We start from the raw sequence: 19632 nt of genomic DNA, 5'->3' as shown, positions 1-19632 counted from the left end.
ACACTCATTAAAAAAAAAAATTGAAAGTAATAATATCAATATCATTTTCTTTCTCTCTTTACCTATAATTCCTTTTTGTTATAGTTATAGTCGTGTTGCTCTTTCCTCTAGCAAATGTTATCTCTCTGGCTTGTGCACATTTATAACACATTTGCTTTTTTTTTTTTTAATAAAAAAATATCAAATCTTATTTATATAATTTAGTTTCGGAAAGGAAAAATAATTTCCACAAAAAAAATAAATAAATAAATACCCGACCCAGATTGGCTGTCACAGAAACCCGCGAACCGTATAAAAACCCAATCCAAAATCGGACCGCCTTTACCTTCTCTCTCCCTGGACTCGATCGCCATCAAATCTTTCGTCCTTCGAAACCCTAATAATCCTCTTCAATTTCATCGATGGCGGAATCCACCGTCACCAAATCCAACACATACAACCTCTTCGTGAACCTCTTGGAGGGCAAAACCCTAACCCTAAAATTCACAACCCCGGAGATCCCCGCCACTTCCCTCAAGCACCTCCTATACAAATTCACCAAAATACCCCTCCAGCACCAGCGCCTCGTCACCGGGACTCGCCAGCTCGAGGAGGATTCCGTACTCTCGTGCTCCTCCTCCCACGCGCCGGACTTCCCAACCGTGCATCTTCTGCTCCGTCTCGCCGGAGGAAAGGGCGGGTTCGGGTCGCTGCTGCGTGGGGCGGCGACGAAGGCCGGGCAGAAGAAGACGAGCAATTTCGACGCTTGTCGCGATATGAGTGGTCGGCGGTTGAGGCATGTTAATGCGGAGAAGAAGCTGGAGGAGTGGAGGGCTGAGGAAGAAGAGAGGATTCTTGAAAAGATGGCAGAGGATTATTTGAAGGGTGTGGCGAAGAAGGGCAAAAGGGGAACTGGGGATGATTTGGCTGAGAAGTATGTGGCCAAGTATAGGGAGCAGTCGGAGCGCTGCATTTCGGAGGTTTTGGATTCAGTTAAGGAGGCGGTGAAGGGGAAGCGTAAGGGGCCGGCCAAGGAGGCCGTGGAGGATTCGAAAAGGCTGAAAATTTGGTAAGCATTTGTGTTGGGTTTTAAATTTTAATGTTAGCTGTGTTGATTTTGTGCTAGGGAATTGGAAATTATGAATTTGAATGAATCCTTTCAGAAGAATATATAAAGAAATGCAATGGGGAATTGATATGGTGGTTTGAGAAAAATGGTATTTTTCTTATGTGTTGAAATGAATATTAGGATTTGGACATGTGCTAGTTATAGGTATAGAGGTTAATATGATTATTGAAGTAGAAAACTCACATGATAAATAATTTGGTTAACAAAGCCAAGTTCTTTGATTTCACAGTTTGCTTTTGATTTACGGGGGATGATCGGGATTGTAAGTTATAGAGTGAAGGAAAGGAACCCATCAAGTTCATTTAGGAAAGGAAAACTGGGCTTGGTTAAGCTGGGAGGTTGCTTAGATGTCTTTTTTATTGTATAATTTTGATTTCTGGTGAAACTTGTTTCGGAAATGCTACGTTTTCTTTATTTCAGAAACTTTTTGGAGAAACACTGTATCTTCCTACCATTTCTCTTTAATATTGTTTTAAAATATGATTGTCATTGGTGTTGATATCCGATTTGTTGTTTTTGTCAGGATGGGCAAGAGGAAAGTGGGTGAAAGTGATTCAGAGGATGATGACAGTGATAATGAAGATACAATGGAGAAATCTGTCGTATTGAATAATGGGAATAACTCAGATTCAAGTAAAGAAACTGGGAGAAGTTTGGATTCTGTAACTGGTAGGAAACAAGATGGTGAGATCTCGAGTGGGGGCTCAAGTGATAGTGGTTCGGAGGAAGAGAAAGAGATGGTTGTGCGGGGACCACAAGCTTTTGGTGGATGCCGTGGTCAAGCATCTCTTGATATTGAGAAGAATGAGATGGTTGGACCAGTGATTTCCGAAGGGAAGATAGTTTGGAGTGCAAGTGTTACTTGTTCAGATCCTGATGTGGTTTCGGGAGCTGAAGCAGAGCAAGACAGAAAGATAGGTTGCAGTGGACCTGAGATGGGAAATTTGGAGAAAGTAGTTGGTCAATCTGAGAAGGTTTCTAGTTCAGGGCATGGGCAAGAAATTGAAAGTGCATCACTTGTCGCTGAAGCCAATGGTTCTTCAGAGTCCAATCCAGAAGTTCGGGAGGAAACCGTTGCGAGTGGAAACACTGCAGTGATGGAAAAGCCACTGAATTTTGATGAGTATAATTCAGCAGCAGAAATGGAGGTATGCTTCTGAGTTTTTAATCAGATTTAAAATCTTTTTTATTGAAATTTTATGTTATTGCTAAAGCGATTTAGGGTTTTTAGCGCTTCTATTACTCTTCCAGTTAAATGTTTTACAGCGCTGTAATTAAATCTATTAGGGGCACCTTCCTCACACTAAGTTTTTGGAGCTGAATTTTTCGCTTCCCCTTGTTTGTTGATTATGTATAATATAGTCCGCCTTGTGAACATGACTAGGCATGTCCACTTTGAAAGCAAAATTAAAGCTCATATTATTACGTCCCCGTCCCATTGCTTTTGTTATCACAGCTTTAACCATCATCTCTCCCACCGTGGTCATTTTAGTTAGGGAGGGCTCTGACTACAAATCGTTAGGAAGCATCATTAACGTAATTTTCCACCTCTCTATTGTAGGTTCTTGGCCGGGAAAGGTTAAAGTCTGAACTGCAAACTCGTGGGTTAAAATGTGGGGGTACTCTACAGGAGCAAGCTGCGAGGCTTTTCATGCTAAAAACTACCCCAATCGAGAAGATTCCAAAGAAGCTCCTTGCAAAGAAATAAGCACATTATGTGCTTCATTTAACCTTGATACTTTGTAGAGAAAAATCCCTCGGGGTTCGGTGTGTATATTTCAATCTCTGCACGGTTGTCGTACTAGTTTTGTACTTGTATACCATGATGCTTTGACTGATGCAATAATATTGTGCAATTTTCGTTTTGTGAGATTCACTATTGTAGTACGCATCCATAATTTAGTGTTCTTTCCACGAAACTACATGTTCGATTGTAGGCATTTTACATGAGCTGGGGGTGTTGAGTTGGCTTGACTTGGGGACGGGTTGTTCCGGCAAACTGGGCAGGAACTGTTCAGTTTCAGCCACCCATCAACGCAATCTGCATGGAAGCAGTTTTTGCATTCTGGTATGCATCTCACCGTCTCTTTGGTGAGATACTCCAACAAGCATATAGCGCAGGTGGTATCGTTGTGTCCTGGAAGGCGCCTACTCTCCCCAAGAACTAGCATCTGGTAGGATTCTATGGTTGTCTGATCCAAACAATTTTACAACGGTGGGGCTTGCGGTGGCGGTCAACAGCGGTGGACCTTCGCTGTGCAGCATTAGCCGTCTTCGATACAAGCAGAACAGGCAATCACAGGGCAGGAAATGGTGCAGAAGGAGAAAGCGGTAGTGTGAAACGCTTAACGAACTCTCACCATTGGAAATGGCAATTAGGCAAATATATGAATCAGGAAATTTACCTGCTGTTGAATTGAAAGTGGAACCAAGTTCTTGGTGGCATTGCTGAGAAATCCACAAATGCCGCCTTACACATCGCAAGTACTGCAAGCAGGCTTATACCAAGTCAAAACAAAGATCCGAGTCAAGGGTGGTTGAGAATCCATCCCCGTCTGAACCTGCCCAGAAACTGGAACAGCCAATGTGGCAACAATCCGGCAAGTGGTGCACATCGAATCCGTCAAGCTGGTGGAAGGGGTGGCCAGAACCGAGGTGGTGGAGTTGCTGAGGCAGTCAATGGAAGTGAACCTTGACTTGCTGAGGAAGGTGTAGTTTTAGTGCATGGGAGCAATAAAAGGAGAGCCTGAGAGATTGAGAGTAAGGAGCTTTCGAGGGAGGCAGTTTTCGGGGTTGAAAAGTTGGATTTCTTGTGTGACATAGCTGATTCCTCGGACGAAAATGTCTCTGGGTTTTGGAAGTTTTAGCGTTTTTAGCCCGTGGCTGTTGCGGTCCACGTTGAAGCCCGGGAAACCGCAGTTTTCGGGTTGGTTGAGTACTAACCAGAAAGGGAATCGGATTGGGAAGCTGGTTTCACCACAGTTGGAAGCCGAGCAAGCATTGAGTGCAGAGACGTGGGGGAAGAGAAGGAAGAGGAGAGAGACGAGGAGTAAGATGTCCATGTTATCTCAGGACAAAAACCAGAATGACAAAGGTGGAATGGTGTTATAATAGCTTTGTTAACAACCCGAAAGTCAGCTTCGAATCCCCTTCTGCACCCAAGTTTGACGTAATTTTGATGAATTTAATATTGAATATCACTTATATAAAAATTTAATTTCAAAGATGTTTTGAACAATTGATCTGAGCCGTTCATTGATTCACAAATATGTGTGTGAGCAGGTAACATGTATCTGTAGTAGCATATGTATTTATCATTTCTACAAGGAAGACCGATCTATCTCTAAGCTAACAGGAAATATTTTCATGTATCTGATTATTCGAAGGGCGTTTTATTGAGTTGCCTTTCGGAGATTGGCAACTAGCAATAATCTGTGGAGTTCTGGGAATCTGTTTCGTGTAGCTTGGTGAGGAAGTTTTGAGGTGTGTGACTTTACAGGAGCTGCTGTGAGATTCTGATGGATACTACTTCTCCTTGAGGTCCATCTCTCATGGCATGGTACTTCACTTGAAGTCCTGGCATCGAGAAAATCGAAGAAAACATTGAAGTTAGAAACGGATTTTGTCACTCAGACTCTTAGTTAAGCTGAGTTTTGGTTATGTCTATGGCAAATCGACTAACTAGTACCTTCATTCTTCTGCAGATTTGTGTTGACTGCAACTGCATGTAGAGTAATGACAGCCTTTGGTTGCCAGTCTGTTGGTTTTCCCACCCATGACTTGAGATTAAACACTGCTGCAGTTCCATTCAAAATTAAATGAGATCACTTTACACTTTCAACAAATGCGAGGAGTCAAAATTATGGTTGCTGAAACAGCAAATACCAGTGTCACAGATGACTAAGGGGAAAAGAGTATCTGACGTTACCAGATGTTGAAGATTCCTTGAGGTGTTTCATATCGAAAATAGCCCCACAAGCACCATCGGCATGCTTGTTGACATCATGGCGACCTATAAGTTCGTATTCCCAGCTTCCATTCTTGTACCCCTCGCTCAAGAACAACTCAATATGCCTTGCATCCAGTGTCTGCATCGTTCCTGCGTATATATGCAAACATTCTCAGTTGCTGTTAACGAATATAACAATGAAACATAAGCAGACTGCGAAAGCAAGGTCGTTTGGAAGAGTTTGATAATGTGTAGCATTTTCGCAACCACACATATTGAGCAGTGATGGGTTTGTTATGCCTTACCATCACAGGTATTGAGCTCGCAGACGGGGCATCGGACAAGCTGGAGATCTGTCGAACACCATCACAGTTGAAAACACAAGTTAACTAAATTGAACATTAGCACTATTTCATCTTCATTAGCCCAAAAATAAAGCACCAGGATGACTGAGTGCAGCTCAAGTAATTACCAGCAATCCATATCCCAGTTTTAACTTTATCCAACACACAACTGCCGCAGGACTCCAACATTTTCTGTTTGGTATCTCCTTCTGGGAGCCTTGATGGTTTGATCAGCTTTTCTGTTAGGAATGCTTCTGAGGATTCAACGGAAAATGCACCGATGCGCATCCAGTCTGTGATTCATCCAAAATTTAGTGAAAAATGCCATCATGATAGCCAAATATTTTACTGCACTCTCAATCAGACAAATGAGAGCAAGGAAACCAGCTGAAAATTAAACAGATGGAAAAATGTCACAAGTCACTGACTTTTTCCAAAGTCAGAAATAACGAAATGTGTACATATAAAAAAGTTCACCAGGTGATCGAGAGAACGAGACTTTATGAGTTTTCTTACGCATAAAAAGGCTCGTACAAATTTCCTATAAATCTTACAAACATTTTAAACAGGGCTATATAAATTTCTTGAGCATAATTACATGGATGCACCTGTAAATTCTCACCACAAAAACAATCCAACGGGGGTAAAATGGGACACTCACCGATATGCTTCTCCTGCTGGCGAAACATGTAAGAGTGACTCCCATCTGCAAAACCGCGAATCCCACTTAATCAGACAATTACGATAATAAATACGTCTTAAAACTAATCTAATCCATATTATTATGCTAATTGACTTCTGGTGGCTCTCAGATTCTTACCAAAGGCTGAAACGTACAGCTTCCTCCAATTGAGTGCCACGTGACGAGGCTCAGGGACCTGAAGATCACGTAGGCACACGTGCTTCCATATGCTCCCTTCTTCCATGATCAGACCGCGGAACCAACGACATGTCGTCGCGAGCTTCACCAGTGACTTGGCGTCTAGATGATTGGCGATCTCTGTCCAAACGTCCTCTTCGTAGCTTTTGATGCATAATAAACTCACATAAATAAAATTAATTAATTAAAATTATTAAAATAGTTAGGATCGATTTGAAAAGTAGTTACGCTCTGTTTGGTTACTGGTGAAATACTTTCCAAATTAAACAGAGAAATATTCTCAGATTTCGCAGTGATAATCCGAATTGGAAAATTTGATCATCTAAAATATTTACAAACTGGAGATTTAAGACAGAAAAATGCGTAATGTACGAAGAGGAAAGAGAAGAAAATGTAGTTTTCTCGTTTCCTCTGTTTTCTCGGCAGCCAAACAGACGACTGCATACTTGCTTACGAAAATTCAAATCGCGGAAGTTTACAATCGTATCGGAAACTTTTATTTTTTTTAAATATAATATAAATTACGATGATCGAAGTCAAGATCGAGCTCGAAGAAGTAAGGTCACATGCAACGCAGTCAAATTTCGAGCAAAACAGAACGATTTCAAAATCGCAGCTCCGATTTGCATCCGAGCTACTGAATTCTCAACTGCGTGCATGTAATCGTACAGATATAAGCTCAATTACAAAGAAACGGAATTAGAATTGAAAATAATTCAATCACAAGTCATCACTTCCATTCGAATTCACGATTCATGAGCTCAAACAAAACAAACACGATCAAATCCACTCGCGGACGAAATTTCGAAGAAAAAAATGAAATGTAGGGAGAGAGAGAGAGAGGACCAGCAGAAGGCAGAGCGAGCGGAGCTGCGAGTGAAGCGAGGGGAGCTGCAAGAGCAAATCGTCTTGGCTCTTCGCATGCGCTTTTGCATCGGCGGTGGCCGTGGCAGAGCGACGGTGGTTCTCTTCCGCTTCGGAGGCATTATCTCTGAGTGCGTGAGTGATCGGCTGTTCTGAGCAAATAAGTAAACCGATCACTCTCTTTCAGAGCTGAGCTTCAAGCCCTCGCTATTTATAGGCGCGCCAATCCTCTAATTCAAAAAGGTAACAGAATCACATTTGAATTTAATGGGCCGCATATCGATGCTCTTTCATCTGAGTTGGGCTTGCCACGTGGACTAGGCTGGCTGGTTTTCATTCTTTTTTGTTTTTCCTCACTTTTTAAAAACTAAAATTGATATGTTACCTGATAACTATTTTGGGGTTCAAAAAAAAAAAAAAAAAAGAAAAAAAAAAAAGAAAAGGAAAAAAAATTCAAATTGAGAATTACGTTCTTGAGTTTTTAAAATTTGGCCCGAGTTTTAACTTTGGTTTTCAAATTTCAAAAATGTAAAAATTGAAAACAAACCAAAAATTAAAAACAAAATAGTTATCAAAACTATCCTTAAAATTTCTAGATTAACTAGATTTTAAAAGAAAATTAGGTGTTTTATTTTACGGGAAATATGCAAGACTAAACTGATTATAAACTTTCTAAGGGACACTAAACAAGAAGATTACACAATTTTTTTAGACGAAGATTACGCAATTTATTGACTGCTTAGTATCCTTGTTGATAGAAAATTTGGAACTAGCTCTATTCGTGCATCTCACTTATCTTCTTGTGCATTAGTAATGAGTAGAATCTTGCTTCATTAAGAATTTCCTTACAACCTGAATGGCGAGATCGGATACATAAAACCGAATTTAATCTCCGCTTTGTTGGAAGAAATCCTGATTTCAAATGCCCAACGCTTGATTAATAAAAATAATTAGAGTAAGGACAATTAACAATAAACACTTTCAATATTGATTCTTTAATTTGCAAAGTTCTTTTTTTTTATTTCCTTTTCTTTTCTTTTGGTGTGAAGGAGGACCAAAAGCTCAACAAATTTCTCGAATAAAATCTGTGCCATAGAAGGGAATTTACAGTTTTATTCTGTTACTCTGTGGTTACAACACGAATCGCAGTAAAGAAACCGAAAATTACAAGCTCAGGTGAAAAAAAATGGTATCCTAAATGGTTAGGAGACGGGTTCGAGCTCTGCAGACATGAATTGGGAGCAAGAAATGTATGAACTGTTGTTTAATTCATAAATTTTCGACAGTTGGGTGCTCTACAGAGGCACGGAACTTTCAGCTCATCAAGTTCATCCGGATCAAACAAGTAATCGTACCTGTTAAGGAATGACAAGTAAGTGGGAAACGTTACTTTTCTGAACAGAATACAGGTCAATCTAAACTAATTGAAAGGGAAATTTAAAGCACAATAAGAGAGTGGAGGATTTTACGTTAGTTCTTCACCGGTGGCCACACTGGTCTTAGCAATGAGAACAATCCGGCTGTCTTCATCACCGACACTCATAATCCTTGCATAGCAGTTGGGCATGCACTGCAGCAAATGCGGTTCAATTTAGCATTCAAGGTAAGCAAAGATGTACATGTATGCAGTGCTACAAAATGCCATCTCTATTACCCCAACCAAAAAACCCCGAAGTGATTAGCTACATCTTTAGAAAACTGGAGAGAGATTAGGGAAAATAGAACTTACCGAATGGTTGATTAAGCGTGCTATATTTCCCTTGCTTGTAGCATCAATTACTACTTCCTCACTGATCTTGAAGAGCTGCAAAAGATAGTTCATAGACTTCAGAATCACACCCCACAGACAAATTAAATTTGAGAGAGAATGAACTTCTAGCGGTACAATACTCTTCAACCCGACCACCATAACTTTTTTTCTATCTTCGTATTTGTGTCTAGCTTATACCATTCCTACTCATTGTAACTGGAGAAACAATTTTTGAAACACTACGTAAACTAATCACTATTTGAAATTACAAGTTCCCAGCATTTTTTCCCACATAAAATTGATTTATTAAGCATTCTTGCATCCGTCAGGGTTGTCAGATGGTACAACTCATACAAGTTAATTTTCTACTGCCCAGACAATGAGACGCCCTGATGGAAACAAAGGAGTATCTTGATAAATCGACTCACATAGCAGTCTTTGCCTTCACGTCTGTATCGTGCTTCTCTCATATCTGCAACGCTCGGCCTCACCTTCTCTCCGCGATACTCAACAACCTGGAAATAAACATTTGGTTGCCTAAATCAAACTCAAACAATATACTCGAATACAATTCCTAGAAGCCACTCATCAAACTGTATTTTCAAAAATAAGGAATTAAAGAATTCACACGTGTATCAACTTCTATCAGTAATGTAATCTTTAAGTGGCTATAATATTAGAAATAATCTATATGAACTCACAATGCACATCCATATTACTATAAATAGATGCATATGCATATACGTAAGTGCAAAGGGAACTATGGCATTAAATACCATTTCTCCTTCTTCAAAATTCCTACGAGCAAATAGGCCCCATCCATGTATTCCAGATTTACCAAAACAAACACGATGATTCTCAGTTTTCTGAAACAAAAACAACAGTAAATCAATTCTGCAGAAGAAATGTTAACGAGAATGTCCATCTCAATAAAGTAAAGCAACTACAATATATGAGAGAGTTGACTTACCTGTAAGTAGAAAAGGCGATCCTTGAAGGAGGAAAAAACTTTAGAATCTTCTGCTTCCTAATAAAAGGCAATAGATATAATTACTGTCCAACCAACCAACTAAAGAAAGAAAAAAATATATATTGTCTATACAAAAAAAAAAAAAAAAATACTTTTAACATTTAGACATCAATGAAAAGTTTAAATCATACCCCATAAAAGAAAAGTTTAAATCAACAAGGACAAGAATATTACTTCAAATGTACTCAAGCTATTTATTGTGCCCAAGGAATGACGTGTTGGCCCCATTGGTCGGTGGAATACTGGCAGCCGTTCGCCTCCCTGGTTAAGAATAACAAACAGAAAATAATCCATAATTCAACTCAGAAACAATAAATAATTCTATGAAAAATGATGAGATCAAAGAGATGCAAAATCATATAGCAGAAAATTACCTTAAAATTTGATCTTTTAAAAGCACTGCCTCTTGCAGCAGAGAGCGGTTCAAACTCGTTAGTCTCTGAGGTCGAAGGTTCTGATTCTGGAAGTTCAGTGCTCTCTGATGGCACTGCCCTTGCAACTCTGAAGCACCCCTTCTGATTTTGAAGCGAGCCTCTGGCAGCGAAAACCCCTGAATTAGTATGAACAACTACAACAGCATCTGGATTTGGGGGGCTGCATTAAGACAAATGTAAACAAGATAGAAATCAATAGATCTGGCGCACAATGACTTACAATTAAAGCCAACCACCACCTCTCATTGGTGGAGCAATAGAAAAAACTAGTTTCATTAAACATAAGAAAAATATGGCACACTTCTAACCTATGAAATGGGCAATATATCAACTTTCTTGTTATTGGTATGCCATTCTTCTCTAGACTGTGCACCTGAAAGTTCAAGATACGATTTAATCACAACTACCAACCTTTTTCACTTTATTCTAACCATAAAAGATATGTGCAATTATACAAACTACTAAAGAAAAATTATCGCCACATTAGGATAAGACAAGGGAATGTCTGCATAAATTGAGATGATCTCTTTTTTAGGTCAATTGAGATGACCTTTTTATGATGATTCAATGGACAATCATCATCACCCCTAGTGAGATGACCTTTTTAGCCAAAATGAATAATACATAAATTGTAGATTCTGACTGAGGCTGTGTACACAATGTAATTCAACGAAATTAAACTTACTTCCATGCTGTAGCCTGCTCTTGATGCACACATTATATGAAAACCAGTTTCACATTTGCGACACTTGGTGCAGGAACCATGAATCTGCTTACAGATTGTACAGCGCTGCATTCCAGAACATAACAGGCTATAAGTTTATTCAGAACTTAAGGAGTAAACATGGAGGATAGAAACCCCCCACCCCACAAACCCCACCCCCCCCAAAAAAAAAAAAAAATTTACCGCTTTTCAGTAAAAAAAATAAAAAAAACCCAATTGCAATATCACTCAGAACATAACCTTACCTTCAAAAATGTAGATGGTAGGATTCTAAGGATTCCTACTGCAGGTTCCATTTTGTCATGATCCAAGAAACCAACTCCAGGACAAAACCAAGCACAAGTGATATGAATCCACAAGGTGTCAACATCAGTAGGCTTCAAAGCACCTCCTGAAAAAACAATTTTAAAGTCAGTAGCAGAAAATAAACATGGGAATACAGTCAACTTCATATATAAAGAGGCAGTCCTGTAAATTTCACACTCAACATGCATCAAAAGTTTAATTAATTAAAAACAAAAACTTAGTGTACACCATTAAACTTATTCAAAAATATGCATGACTATTAATGACTATCCACCCAAGCTTCCAAAATACGGTTGAAAAAAAATATAGATATAGCATGAAAAATAATAGTCAAATGAGAACAAAAGTAAACACCTGAAGTAGGAAATAATAAATGTGATGGACAAATATTAAATAAGCAATGAAAAATCAATTTACAGTAGTGTCATTAGAAACTCCATAAGTAATATCTACTCAAGAGACTAGATATAGGTAACATACCTCTTACAGGACAAAGGCAACACTGTCTAATGACATCGGGCGTTTCACATGCTCTACAAACCCATGATGTAAAATCCTGCACATCATTTGCTCCATAGCATTCTTGGTGCACAGCTATTTGACACCTGGACATCAACAAAAATTATTTTTAAAACTCCTTGTAGACTTAGAGCTACATAAAAGGCCCAACTTGTTCCAAAAACAAGACTAAGTCACTTATCTAAAATACAAAAATTTGGAACACAAAAAATAGAGACAGACACCTGTTGCATATAATAATTTTATTATCCTCCCAATCTTCAACCCATCTACAAACAGCACATCTTTCCGTTGTCCACTTTGTATTAACTGGCTCGTACTTTTCTGTTGAAGCAAAGATACGCATGAGTCTCCTAACCATACAAATTCATCACACAAACGCCTCAATTGTGACATAAGCACAAGAGAAACCCCCTTCTCCTTCCCAACACGCACGGACACAAACATACATACAGAAAATCAGCATCAACATGTGAAGCATGTGGCACAAATTTCACCTTGCAATAAAGCAATTAGTTGCTGCTTAACTAACTTGACAGGATTCCAGCCATGTTTATTATAGTCTTCAATCTGGAACACATCCAACATTAGTATATACTATATAGACTCAAAATGATGCATAATTCTGATCAAAACAGAAAAGAGTTAAAAGTGTTAAACTTTTATGGTCATGAAAATGAGACTGTTGATGTCTTATCAGAATTACACTGAACATAACTATGCCAATAAATGTAATAAGATCAACTATGGAAAATCTAATCAATTTTTCAAGATGATAGATATTGCACAAACCCATTTTTCCAGTGGTTGCATTGTGGCCTTCACTTTCACACTATGCTTCCATTTTTTGGCTCTGCAGCCTGTGTGCTTTTCCCATTCACTAGGTGTCTGCATCCTTGACCCACATGAACCACACTTACAAACAATGCTGCAACATAAAATAATTAGAAGAAGCTCAAAAAATCCTTCCCAAAAACAAATTTATTTCATCATATAGTTGAAAGTTGAAACTGAGAGCCTTAAATTGGTGAACTAAAACTGGCAGATTCCCAGCAAAAACAATATGGTGAACGAAAAGGCACAAAAATTCATGAAGTACTTTCATTGCAATACAAGTTCTCCTTTTACAAAAGACAAGGGCTTACATATGCAGTTTTGGATTATACGTTCCTTCCATTCCATTACAAACCACAGCTACCTCCTCAGGAATCAAAGATTTCTGGACATTTGGCGCAAAAGATTTCTGAACATTTGGTGTAGAAGATTTCTGGACATTTGACTTAGAAGATTTCTGAAAGTTGGGCGTAGAACTGTTTCAAAAATGTTCATACATTCAGTTAACTCAATGGGAACAATATAAAAAAACAATCTATAAACACAAAAATTCAATTGCCTCCAAATGAAATAGAGATACAAAAAAGTATTTCTAATATACCCGGATTTTTGCTGATGTTTTACCAAACCTGACGAACAACACTTGGACTTCGCTTTGCAAGCAGGGCAATAGTAATCAGTGTGCTCTGGGTCCTGAACCATTTAGTAACCCTCCATTCGTTAACAAAAGTGGGAAAAAACAGCATAGGAGAGAAAAAAAATAAATTTCAAATTAAGCATGAAAGTTACACCTCTAAAACTTTACTGGAAATTTTGTCACACTCGGCATGCACCCATACATCACAACCATCACAGCATACCTAAAACAGAGATACCAACAATCTCTCAAACCACTCAACCACATAGGTAAAGAAACAAATGATACTGAGAATAGTGATCACGATAAAAATATTGCAGATAACTCACCCAACTCCCACCATCAGAGTGGTGCCATATCTTCAGGCATATGCCACAATATTGCTTTGATTTTTTTAACTACATAAGATGAATGTAAGCACCGTTAGGAACCAAGAAATATGTAAAAATGAAAATTCCAAGATGAGGCAATTCGAACCTTGAAACAATGTGTGCACAAACTTGAGCCCTTCATTCTTCTCATAGCTTTAGAGGGAGTAACCAAACCACAACAGTCACAAGCTTTTGCATCTTTAGGATATGCCTCCTGCAAAATAAATTCAATGGATGAAATTTTATTACAGAGACAATTACACCTTGCTAGTTAACAAAAAATACAAGTCATAACCTGGAAACAAAACTTTGCGAGAAGAAACATAAAATTACCTAAAGCTACGCTAAAAATCAAAATCTCTGCATGACAAATATCCCAACCAAAATGAAAACTGAAAACAAAGCAAGGAGAGTTTTCTGGATCCTTGCTATAAAATTCATCTGTGTAATTCAGTTGTAAAGGGTAATCCTTTTCAGTTCTTATAAAAATGCCAAACCATTTTCTTTCAGGAACGTCATATGGCATTCTTCACAAAATATAAAAGGTCCGAATTATATTATTCAAGTCATGTACCCTGAACAGAAATCATTGTGACAAGGATTCCCAGAAAAAGAAATAAATGAAAGTCAAAGAGATGAAAAAGGTACCTGGTTCTGAGTGTAATATTCCTGATCTTCATAAAAACCATTAGCCTCTCGAAATTGGGCAGGATTTGCCTCTGGATCAGTTGTATAACTCCCGAAGCTTGTGTCCAGAAATCCATTTTCTGCTAACAACGCCTCCTCTATAGCCATCTGAAAATCACTAGGCTTGCTCTTGTACAACTGGGTCTGACCCTGAAATCTGAACAAACAAAAATTATAAAAATGCCCAAAGATTTTCCCTAAACAAATAAGCAAACTTCAAAAGACTATCTACAGACCTGTCCAAGAACTGCGTAAAGGGGAATATCATTCCCTGCTTCACCCACCCATAATCCTGCACATTAACGTTCATTTAAATTCCACACCGAACAAATGTACACGAACCACACAAAAAATAAAGCATGGAGATTTTTCACCGATATTATAAACTACCCAACCTACAGAGAGGGGGATTCAAAAAGGGGTGTGCTATCCGCACACTCCAAATTACTTCTCACACACCCTAGTTAATTTTTGTCCGTTGATCTTCTTTAATTCATCCGATCCAACGGTCAAAAATTAGAATGGTATGTGAGAAATAAAATGGAATGTGCGGATATCACAGCCCATTCAAAAATGAGTGCAGGGGGAGGTAAACTGCCTTGGAGAACTAGTCCAACCGACATTTGCTAAAACATAAAGTTTGAGAGCAAAAATTTACCCTCTGTGATCCATTTGTCGTCATTGAGAACCCATAGAACATCACGCATATGGCACCTGGAACGCAGCAGCTCAGAACTGATTTGGGAGCCTGCAAAATGGGATCGATAACCACAGCCGGCCATGCCGGGTAGCTCTTCCCAGACTTAGCCCAAACAACGTCACCCAAAGCAAAGTCCTGCGGCTTATATACTTCTTTCTTCTTTGCACAATTGGCATTTTTCTGTCTGTCCATGCCCCCTGAACTAAAATCACCTCTACAATCAAAATCCTTAAACCCTATACAATCCACTTCATTTTCTTCTGGTTCTTCCTTCCCAACATATTCAAACTTCTTTGACTTTTTCTTCGAAAATTTTGAATTCTTTTGCCGGTTAATATCCTCCTTGCTCTTTTTCACAAAACCCAATTTCTCAATTCCCTCTGTATCTTCTTCTTCTACTAAAACTTCATGAAAACCTTCGTCATCAAATGTCGTTGCCCTTTCGTCAAAATTAGTTTTGCTACTGTTATTTACACCAAAAACTGAATCACTAAACCTCGAAGGAGGCACTTGAATGCGCCCCCGCTTCGACCTCCGTACCGTCCCGAAGCTCCGGTTCAATGCCGGTTTCTCCGTTTTCTCTTTAGCCAAAGATTGTCGTTGATTCATCTTCTCTTTCGCCATAACTGCTCGTTGATTAATCAACCGCTCTAAATTCGACGGTCCCTCCCTCGCGGGCCAAAACGGCTCGTCATTGTGCGAAGAACCCGAACCGCTGCTGAAATCCTCCGCCTCGCCATTGCCCGCTCCATCGTACCCAGTTGTTTTCCGCTTCTTCGGGTTATCGGAAAACTCAAAGGCTTGAGGTTCGGGATCTTCGAGCGTGCAGCGTTTCAGATTCGGCATTTCCAATTTCTCCGGACGTTTGATTATCATATTCTAATCATCCAATTCGACGAGCTCAGCCTTCGATTTCAATAAACCAAACCCTAATTTCACATTGAACCCCCAATCTTAAACCTTCAACAAAAAACCTCAATAAATCGAATTGTAAAAGGCTTTAAAATCCGCGACCGTTCTCGGAAACACTATACTCCTTCTGGAATCGATGAAAACCCCCCAATTCGGAAGAGAAAACCCTAAATCAAGCAAAAAAAAGTAGAATCCGAAGAAATTTGAAACGATTTTGAAACTTTCTCTTCGCCCAAACACAGACAACAATATAGTAATATGCAGAACAGAGCTCGGAATTTTGACCTTGCAATCGTAATGACGGAATCAGAACAATTTTCTCAGGAAAATCAAGCAAAAACTTCCCCGGAAAATTAGCAGAGAGAAAACTTCGAGCTGTGTTCGTCACACGTACACACACAGAGGTTCCGTTTGCCTTAAACCACAATTTTCAGTTTCGCATACAACGACGAATTGCTTATATAATTTATTATTATTTAGAGGATAATTAGAATTAAAATTAATCTTAAAATTAAAATTCTAATTAGTATTAGATATTGGGCGACGTGTCGTTTTGGCCATTTGGCTCCAAAATTGGGAAAAGTGGCAGTTGTTGGAAACTTTTGATGCGTGAAAGCGCGAACCGAAATGTATTGGGGGAAGTAGCATGGAATTTCTGTGCTACCTGTGCTGACTCTGTTTCTTTTTCTTTTTATTCAAACGATGGAAATTTTATTAGATTTTTTGGTAAATGTTTGCATCGCTCGCAAAAGCGTTGGACGCTCAAATTAATAAAATATGAGCTAAATCAACCAATTCGAGTGATTAGACTATTTATTTTTTGAATACAAGATGTAGCTGGCAGACTAATTTTTCTCTTCATGTAGACTAAATATTAGATAAGATGGTCGAATTCATATCTATAAACGTTCGAACTCGGATTGGAAGTTTCATATATTTTCTCGCTTTCCACTAAATCAATTCCTTGGGCCGCTCCGAACTAAAAAATAGTTAATTTGTTTCATTTAGCTTGCCGATATTTTTTTCTGTTTACAATACAATATTTTAAAATACTCTAATTTACGAGTAATGAGACTCGAACTCAAGTGTAAGAAAACGAACACGCAGTAATTTGGTTAATATGAAACCAATCCATACTAAACCAAACTATTTAGTGTGCATGTGTGTGAAGAATTATATAGTCACCTCCTATTCTCTTAAAGGCACTTTCTCAACCTCATTTGACGTTTTCAATTCTCCATCCTTCAACTTCATCATTTTCTTGTTTATTAGGCAGTTTCTACTTTTCTTTACTCTTTTTGTCTGAGATTGAGATTTGAAGAGCATAGGTTAAGAGATGGATTGAGATTATATTAAAATTGTTGTCGTGATGGTGTATGTTTTGAGATTTTCATTTAAATTACAAGTGATGATAAGTGCGATTGCTCGGAGTAGCAAAGCTATTTAACTTGCTTGCAAACTTGAGGTCTCCAAATTTGGAGCAATGATTGTTGGGAACAAGTATCTTGCAACCAAGAAGGGGATAGACACGTTAGTCCTCATTACACAGGTTTGGTGTGAGCGAATGTCTTTTTAATGCTTATATTAGACTTTAGTGAATTGAAAGGATACAAAAGCTTTGGTTTCTTGGTATATGGACAATTAACTCTTTATGCTTAAGTTAGACATTAGGACATGTGTAACGTCCCGTGATTGGCTTATTCAAGATCGTCATTTTGCCTATTAAGACATTAACTGTTTGATTTTAAGATATGTGGCAAACAACCTGAATTAAGAATCCCATTTAAATAGATCTCTTAACCACGTTGAATTTTTTTTTTGCAAGAAACCACATTGAATTTTGTTGTTAGCAAATGGACCATGATTGTAGGGATTATTATCCCTCTGTGATCTTTGGCAAGATCAGTCCTTATCCGGCCATGTTGATCTAATTTTTCCATCATGCCTTGTTAGGTTAGGAGGGGTTTGGGCTTCGCTAAGCCACGTTGGCTCAGTAACTTTGATAAGATAAATGGCTCGTTAGTTGGATCATGCATGTCCAACACGCGAGCTCGACAAAAGTGCCTCATTTGTCGTGCAATACCATCGAGGCCACGCCTGTAGCACTTGAAGGACATTTTTGTCCTCCCAGCTCCTAAGTTGTTTGTTTATTATTCTTAGGATTAGAAGTTTGTGGAGCCAAAAATAATCAAGAAAATTATGGAGGTGACACGTAAATTTTTAGGTGAAAATGCAAAATTACTCTAAAAACACACGGGGATTCATACGCACATGCAACAGACAATAACGACTCAATCAAAGAAGAGTCAAAGGTGATCAAAATGATATTTATTCAAATCCCTAGAACCTTAAAGCTAATACCGAGTGCACTAAGGTAACCTACAGTTTCTAGAAGACTGCATACGGCTTGCCTTTCAAACAATAAGCCACGCTAAACTCATACAACCACACATTTTTATGAAAGGTTGAACAGTTAGCGTGCATATATGAAGCTTTATCCATTGCTAATATGTTACGTAGTTGATAAGCTTCATCTTCGTCAAGCACATAATGATCGTTCAAATCTACACTAATTCCTAAAGTGTTGTGATAATTGCTATGCAACCCACGTAATTGGTTACATAAAGAGCAAAAGAGTTCTCTTGGACCTTTGCCTACGATATTCCATACAACTGCGTACTTTTGATATGAAGGTTCGTGAATTTCATGTCCCAGAAATCATTAGTATGTTGTGATGCAGGCCACACAGCTTAAAGGTTGAAGAAAACCAAAGTTAACAGCCAAGTGGTCACGTGGACTCGTCTGCTTCTGTAAGTAAGGCGTCCGGCTGTCAACCCTATGGCTAACAACTTTGCAAATATTCTACACCAAAACTTGCGGCTGCATAGACTACGTGGGCTTGTCTGCTTATAGAAAAGTAGCACGCATGTCACTGGTCTAAAGGTCAAAGGTTGGGCATAAACAAAAGAACTGAAGATGAAGAAAGACGAAGGAAACAAGTTTATTAAATTTTCTAGCAAAATTGATAAACAAATAGCAAAGGCGATAAAGTTCAAGCAAAGAAAAAAAGCAACAAGGAAAACAAAGAAAATCCTAAAGGCTACCTAGAAGACTACTCTTCAGCAGCTTAGACATCCCACAACTACTCGATCACCACACCTTTAGTAGCCGCTACACTCTCAGCAACAGCATCATCCAACGTTTCACCCTCTGCTACCCTAACTTAGGCACCAACTTCTCTAACTACTTCACTAATAGAAGCCTCAAAAGTAAAGGCAAACAAGTCTTCTGGAGAAATAGAAAAGGTTTCGAAGTCTTTCCCAGCAAATTCAAAGTCAAATGACCTACCAAAGAGAAGATCTATATAACCCATCTTGTAGAAATCAGTCTGACTCTGAACAAGCGAAGCCTCAAGTCTAACCTTCTCACCCTTCATCTGCTCGTTCTCCTAGAGCAGACCAAAACGGATGTGCAAAAGCTCATCCACTTCCTTATTTAGACTTTCGTTGATTTTCAGCGCACCTTAGAGTTCCAACACTGGGGGTTCAAGCCTATCAACGATCTTCTTGAAGTAAATCACTTG

The 19632-nt window shown here is 38.8% G+C and overlaps 4 protein-coding genes across 5 annotated transcripts; 1 reads left to right on the top strand and 3 right to left on the bottom strand.

Annotated features, from left to right (window-relative positions):
• The first annotated feature begins 283 nt into the window (after positions 1-283).
• On the top strand, positions 284-2978 carry LOC125469181 (replication stress response regulator SDE2-like). The gene is made up of 3 exons (XM_048566246.1): positions 284-1048; positions 1632-2256; positions 2670-2978. The coding sequence occupies exons 1-3, from the start codon at positions 402-404 to the stop codon at positions 2814-2816; spliced, it is 1419 nt and encodes a 472-aa protein (XP_048422203.1). The 5' UTR covers positions 284-401; the 3' UTR covers positions 2817-2978.
• Positions 2979-3016: 38 nt separating this feature from the next.
• LOC103929354 (putative RING-H2 finger protein ATL21A) lies at positions 3017-4170 on the bottom strand. Its single transcript, XM_048566247.1, is given in 2 exon segments — positions 3017-3549; positions 3552-4170. Coding segments are annotated over 2 exon segments (912 nt in total). The 3' UTR covers positions 3017-3256.
• LOC103929328 (probable F-box protein At3g61730) lies at positions 3017-6419 on the bottom strand. Of its 2 annotated transcripts, XM_048566248.1 has the most exons (7): positions 6222-6419; positions 6063-6107; positions 5530-5694; positions 5363-5410; positions 5037-5207; positions 4797-4901; positions 3017-4684 (listed from the first exon to the last, which is right to left on the bottom strand). In XM_048566248.1, the coding sequence occupies exons 1-7, from the start codon at positions 6325-6327 to the stop codon at positions 4602-4604; spliced, it is 723 nt and encodes a 240-aa protein (XP_048422205.1). In that variant the 5' UTR covers positions 6328-6419; the 3' UTR covers positions 3017-4601. The 2 variants fall into 2 exon arrangements, with proteins under 2 accessions (XP_048422205.1, XP_018498536.2); XM_018643020.2 differs by lacking the exon at positions 6222-6419 and having other exon boundaries at positions 4797-4904; positions 6063-6165.
• A 1785-nt stretch (positions 6420-8204) lies between these two features.
• LOC103929326 (histone-lysine N-methyltransferase ATX3) lies at positions 8205-16492 on the bottom strand. The gene is made up of 23 exons (XM_009338511.3): positions 15096-16492; positions 14674-14729; positions 14399-14594; positions 13857-13964; positions 13709-13777; positions 13534-13602; positions 13344-13435; positions 13054-13218; positions 12701-12836; positions 12406-12478; positions 12133-12232; positions 11870-11994; positions 11329-11474; positions 11045-11149; positions 10668-10732; positions 10300-10519; positions 10100-10186; positions 9866-9922; positions 9672-9761; positions 9324-9410; positions 8875-8949; positions 8615-8715; positions 8205-8500 (listed from the first exon to the last, which is right to left on the bottom strand). The coding sequence occupies exons 1-23, from the start codon at positions 16011-16013 to the stop codon at positions 8410-8412; spliced, it is 3231 nt and encodes a 1076-aa protein (XP_009336786.2). The 5' UTR covers positions 16014-16492; the 3' UTR covers positions 8205-8409.
• Between the last annotated feature and the right edge of the window lie 3140 nt (positions 16493-19632).

This window comes from the organism of the source record quoted next, unplaced genomic scaffold (assembly GCF_019419815.1).
Source record: "Pyrus x bretschneideri cultivar Hongxiangsu unplaced genomic scaffold, Pyrus_bretschneideri_v1 Contig40, whole genome shotgun sequence".
Lineage (NCBI taxonomy): Eukaryota > Viridiplantae > Streptophyta > Magnoliopsida > Rosales > Rosaceae > Pyrus > Pyrus x bretschneideri.
Note: the sequence above shows the minus strand (reverse complement) of the source record. Positions and strands in the feature narration are given on the sequence as shown.

Coding starts and splice junctions, on each gene's coding strand:
- LOC125469181 (XM_048566246.1), top strand. CDS start 402: ATGGCGGAATCCACCGTCACCAAATCCAACACATACAACCTCTTCGTG. Junction 1,049..1,631: donor TCGAAAAGGCTGAAAATTTG/GTAAGCATTTGT, acceptor TGTTTTTGTCAG/GATGGGCAAGAGGAAAGTGG. Junction 2,257..2,669: donor ATTCAGCAGCAGAAATGGAG/GTATGCTTCTGA, acceptor TCTCTATTGTAG/GTTCTTGGCCGGGAAAGGTT.
- LOC103929328 (XM_048566248.1), bottom strand. CDS start 6,327: ATGGAAGAAGGGAGCATATGGAAGCACGTGTGCCTACGTGATCTTCAG. Junction 5,411..5,529: donor AACTGGGATATGGATTGCTG/GTAATTACTTGA, acceptor GGTGTTCGACAG/ATCTCCAGCTTGTCCGATGC. Junction 4,902..5,036: donor CAAGGAATCTTCAACATCTG/GTAACGTCAGAT, acceptor GAACTGCAGCAG/TGTTTAATCTCAAGTCATGG.
- LOC103929326 (XM_009338511.3), bottom strand. CDS start 16,013: ATGATAATCAAACGTCCGGAGAAATTGGAAATGCCGAATCTGAAACGC. Junction 14,595..14,673: donor TTTACGCAGTTCTTGGACAG/GTCTGTAGATAG, acceptor TTGTTTGTTCAG/ATTTCAGGGTCAGACCCAGT. Junction 13,778..13,856: donor TGTGCACACATTGTTTCAAG/GTTCGAATTGCC, acceptor CATCTTATGTAG/TTAAAAAAATCAAAGCAATA.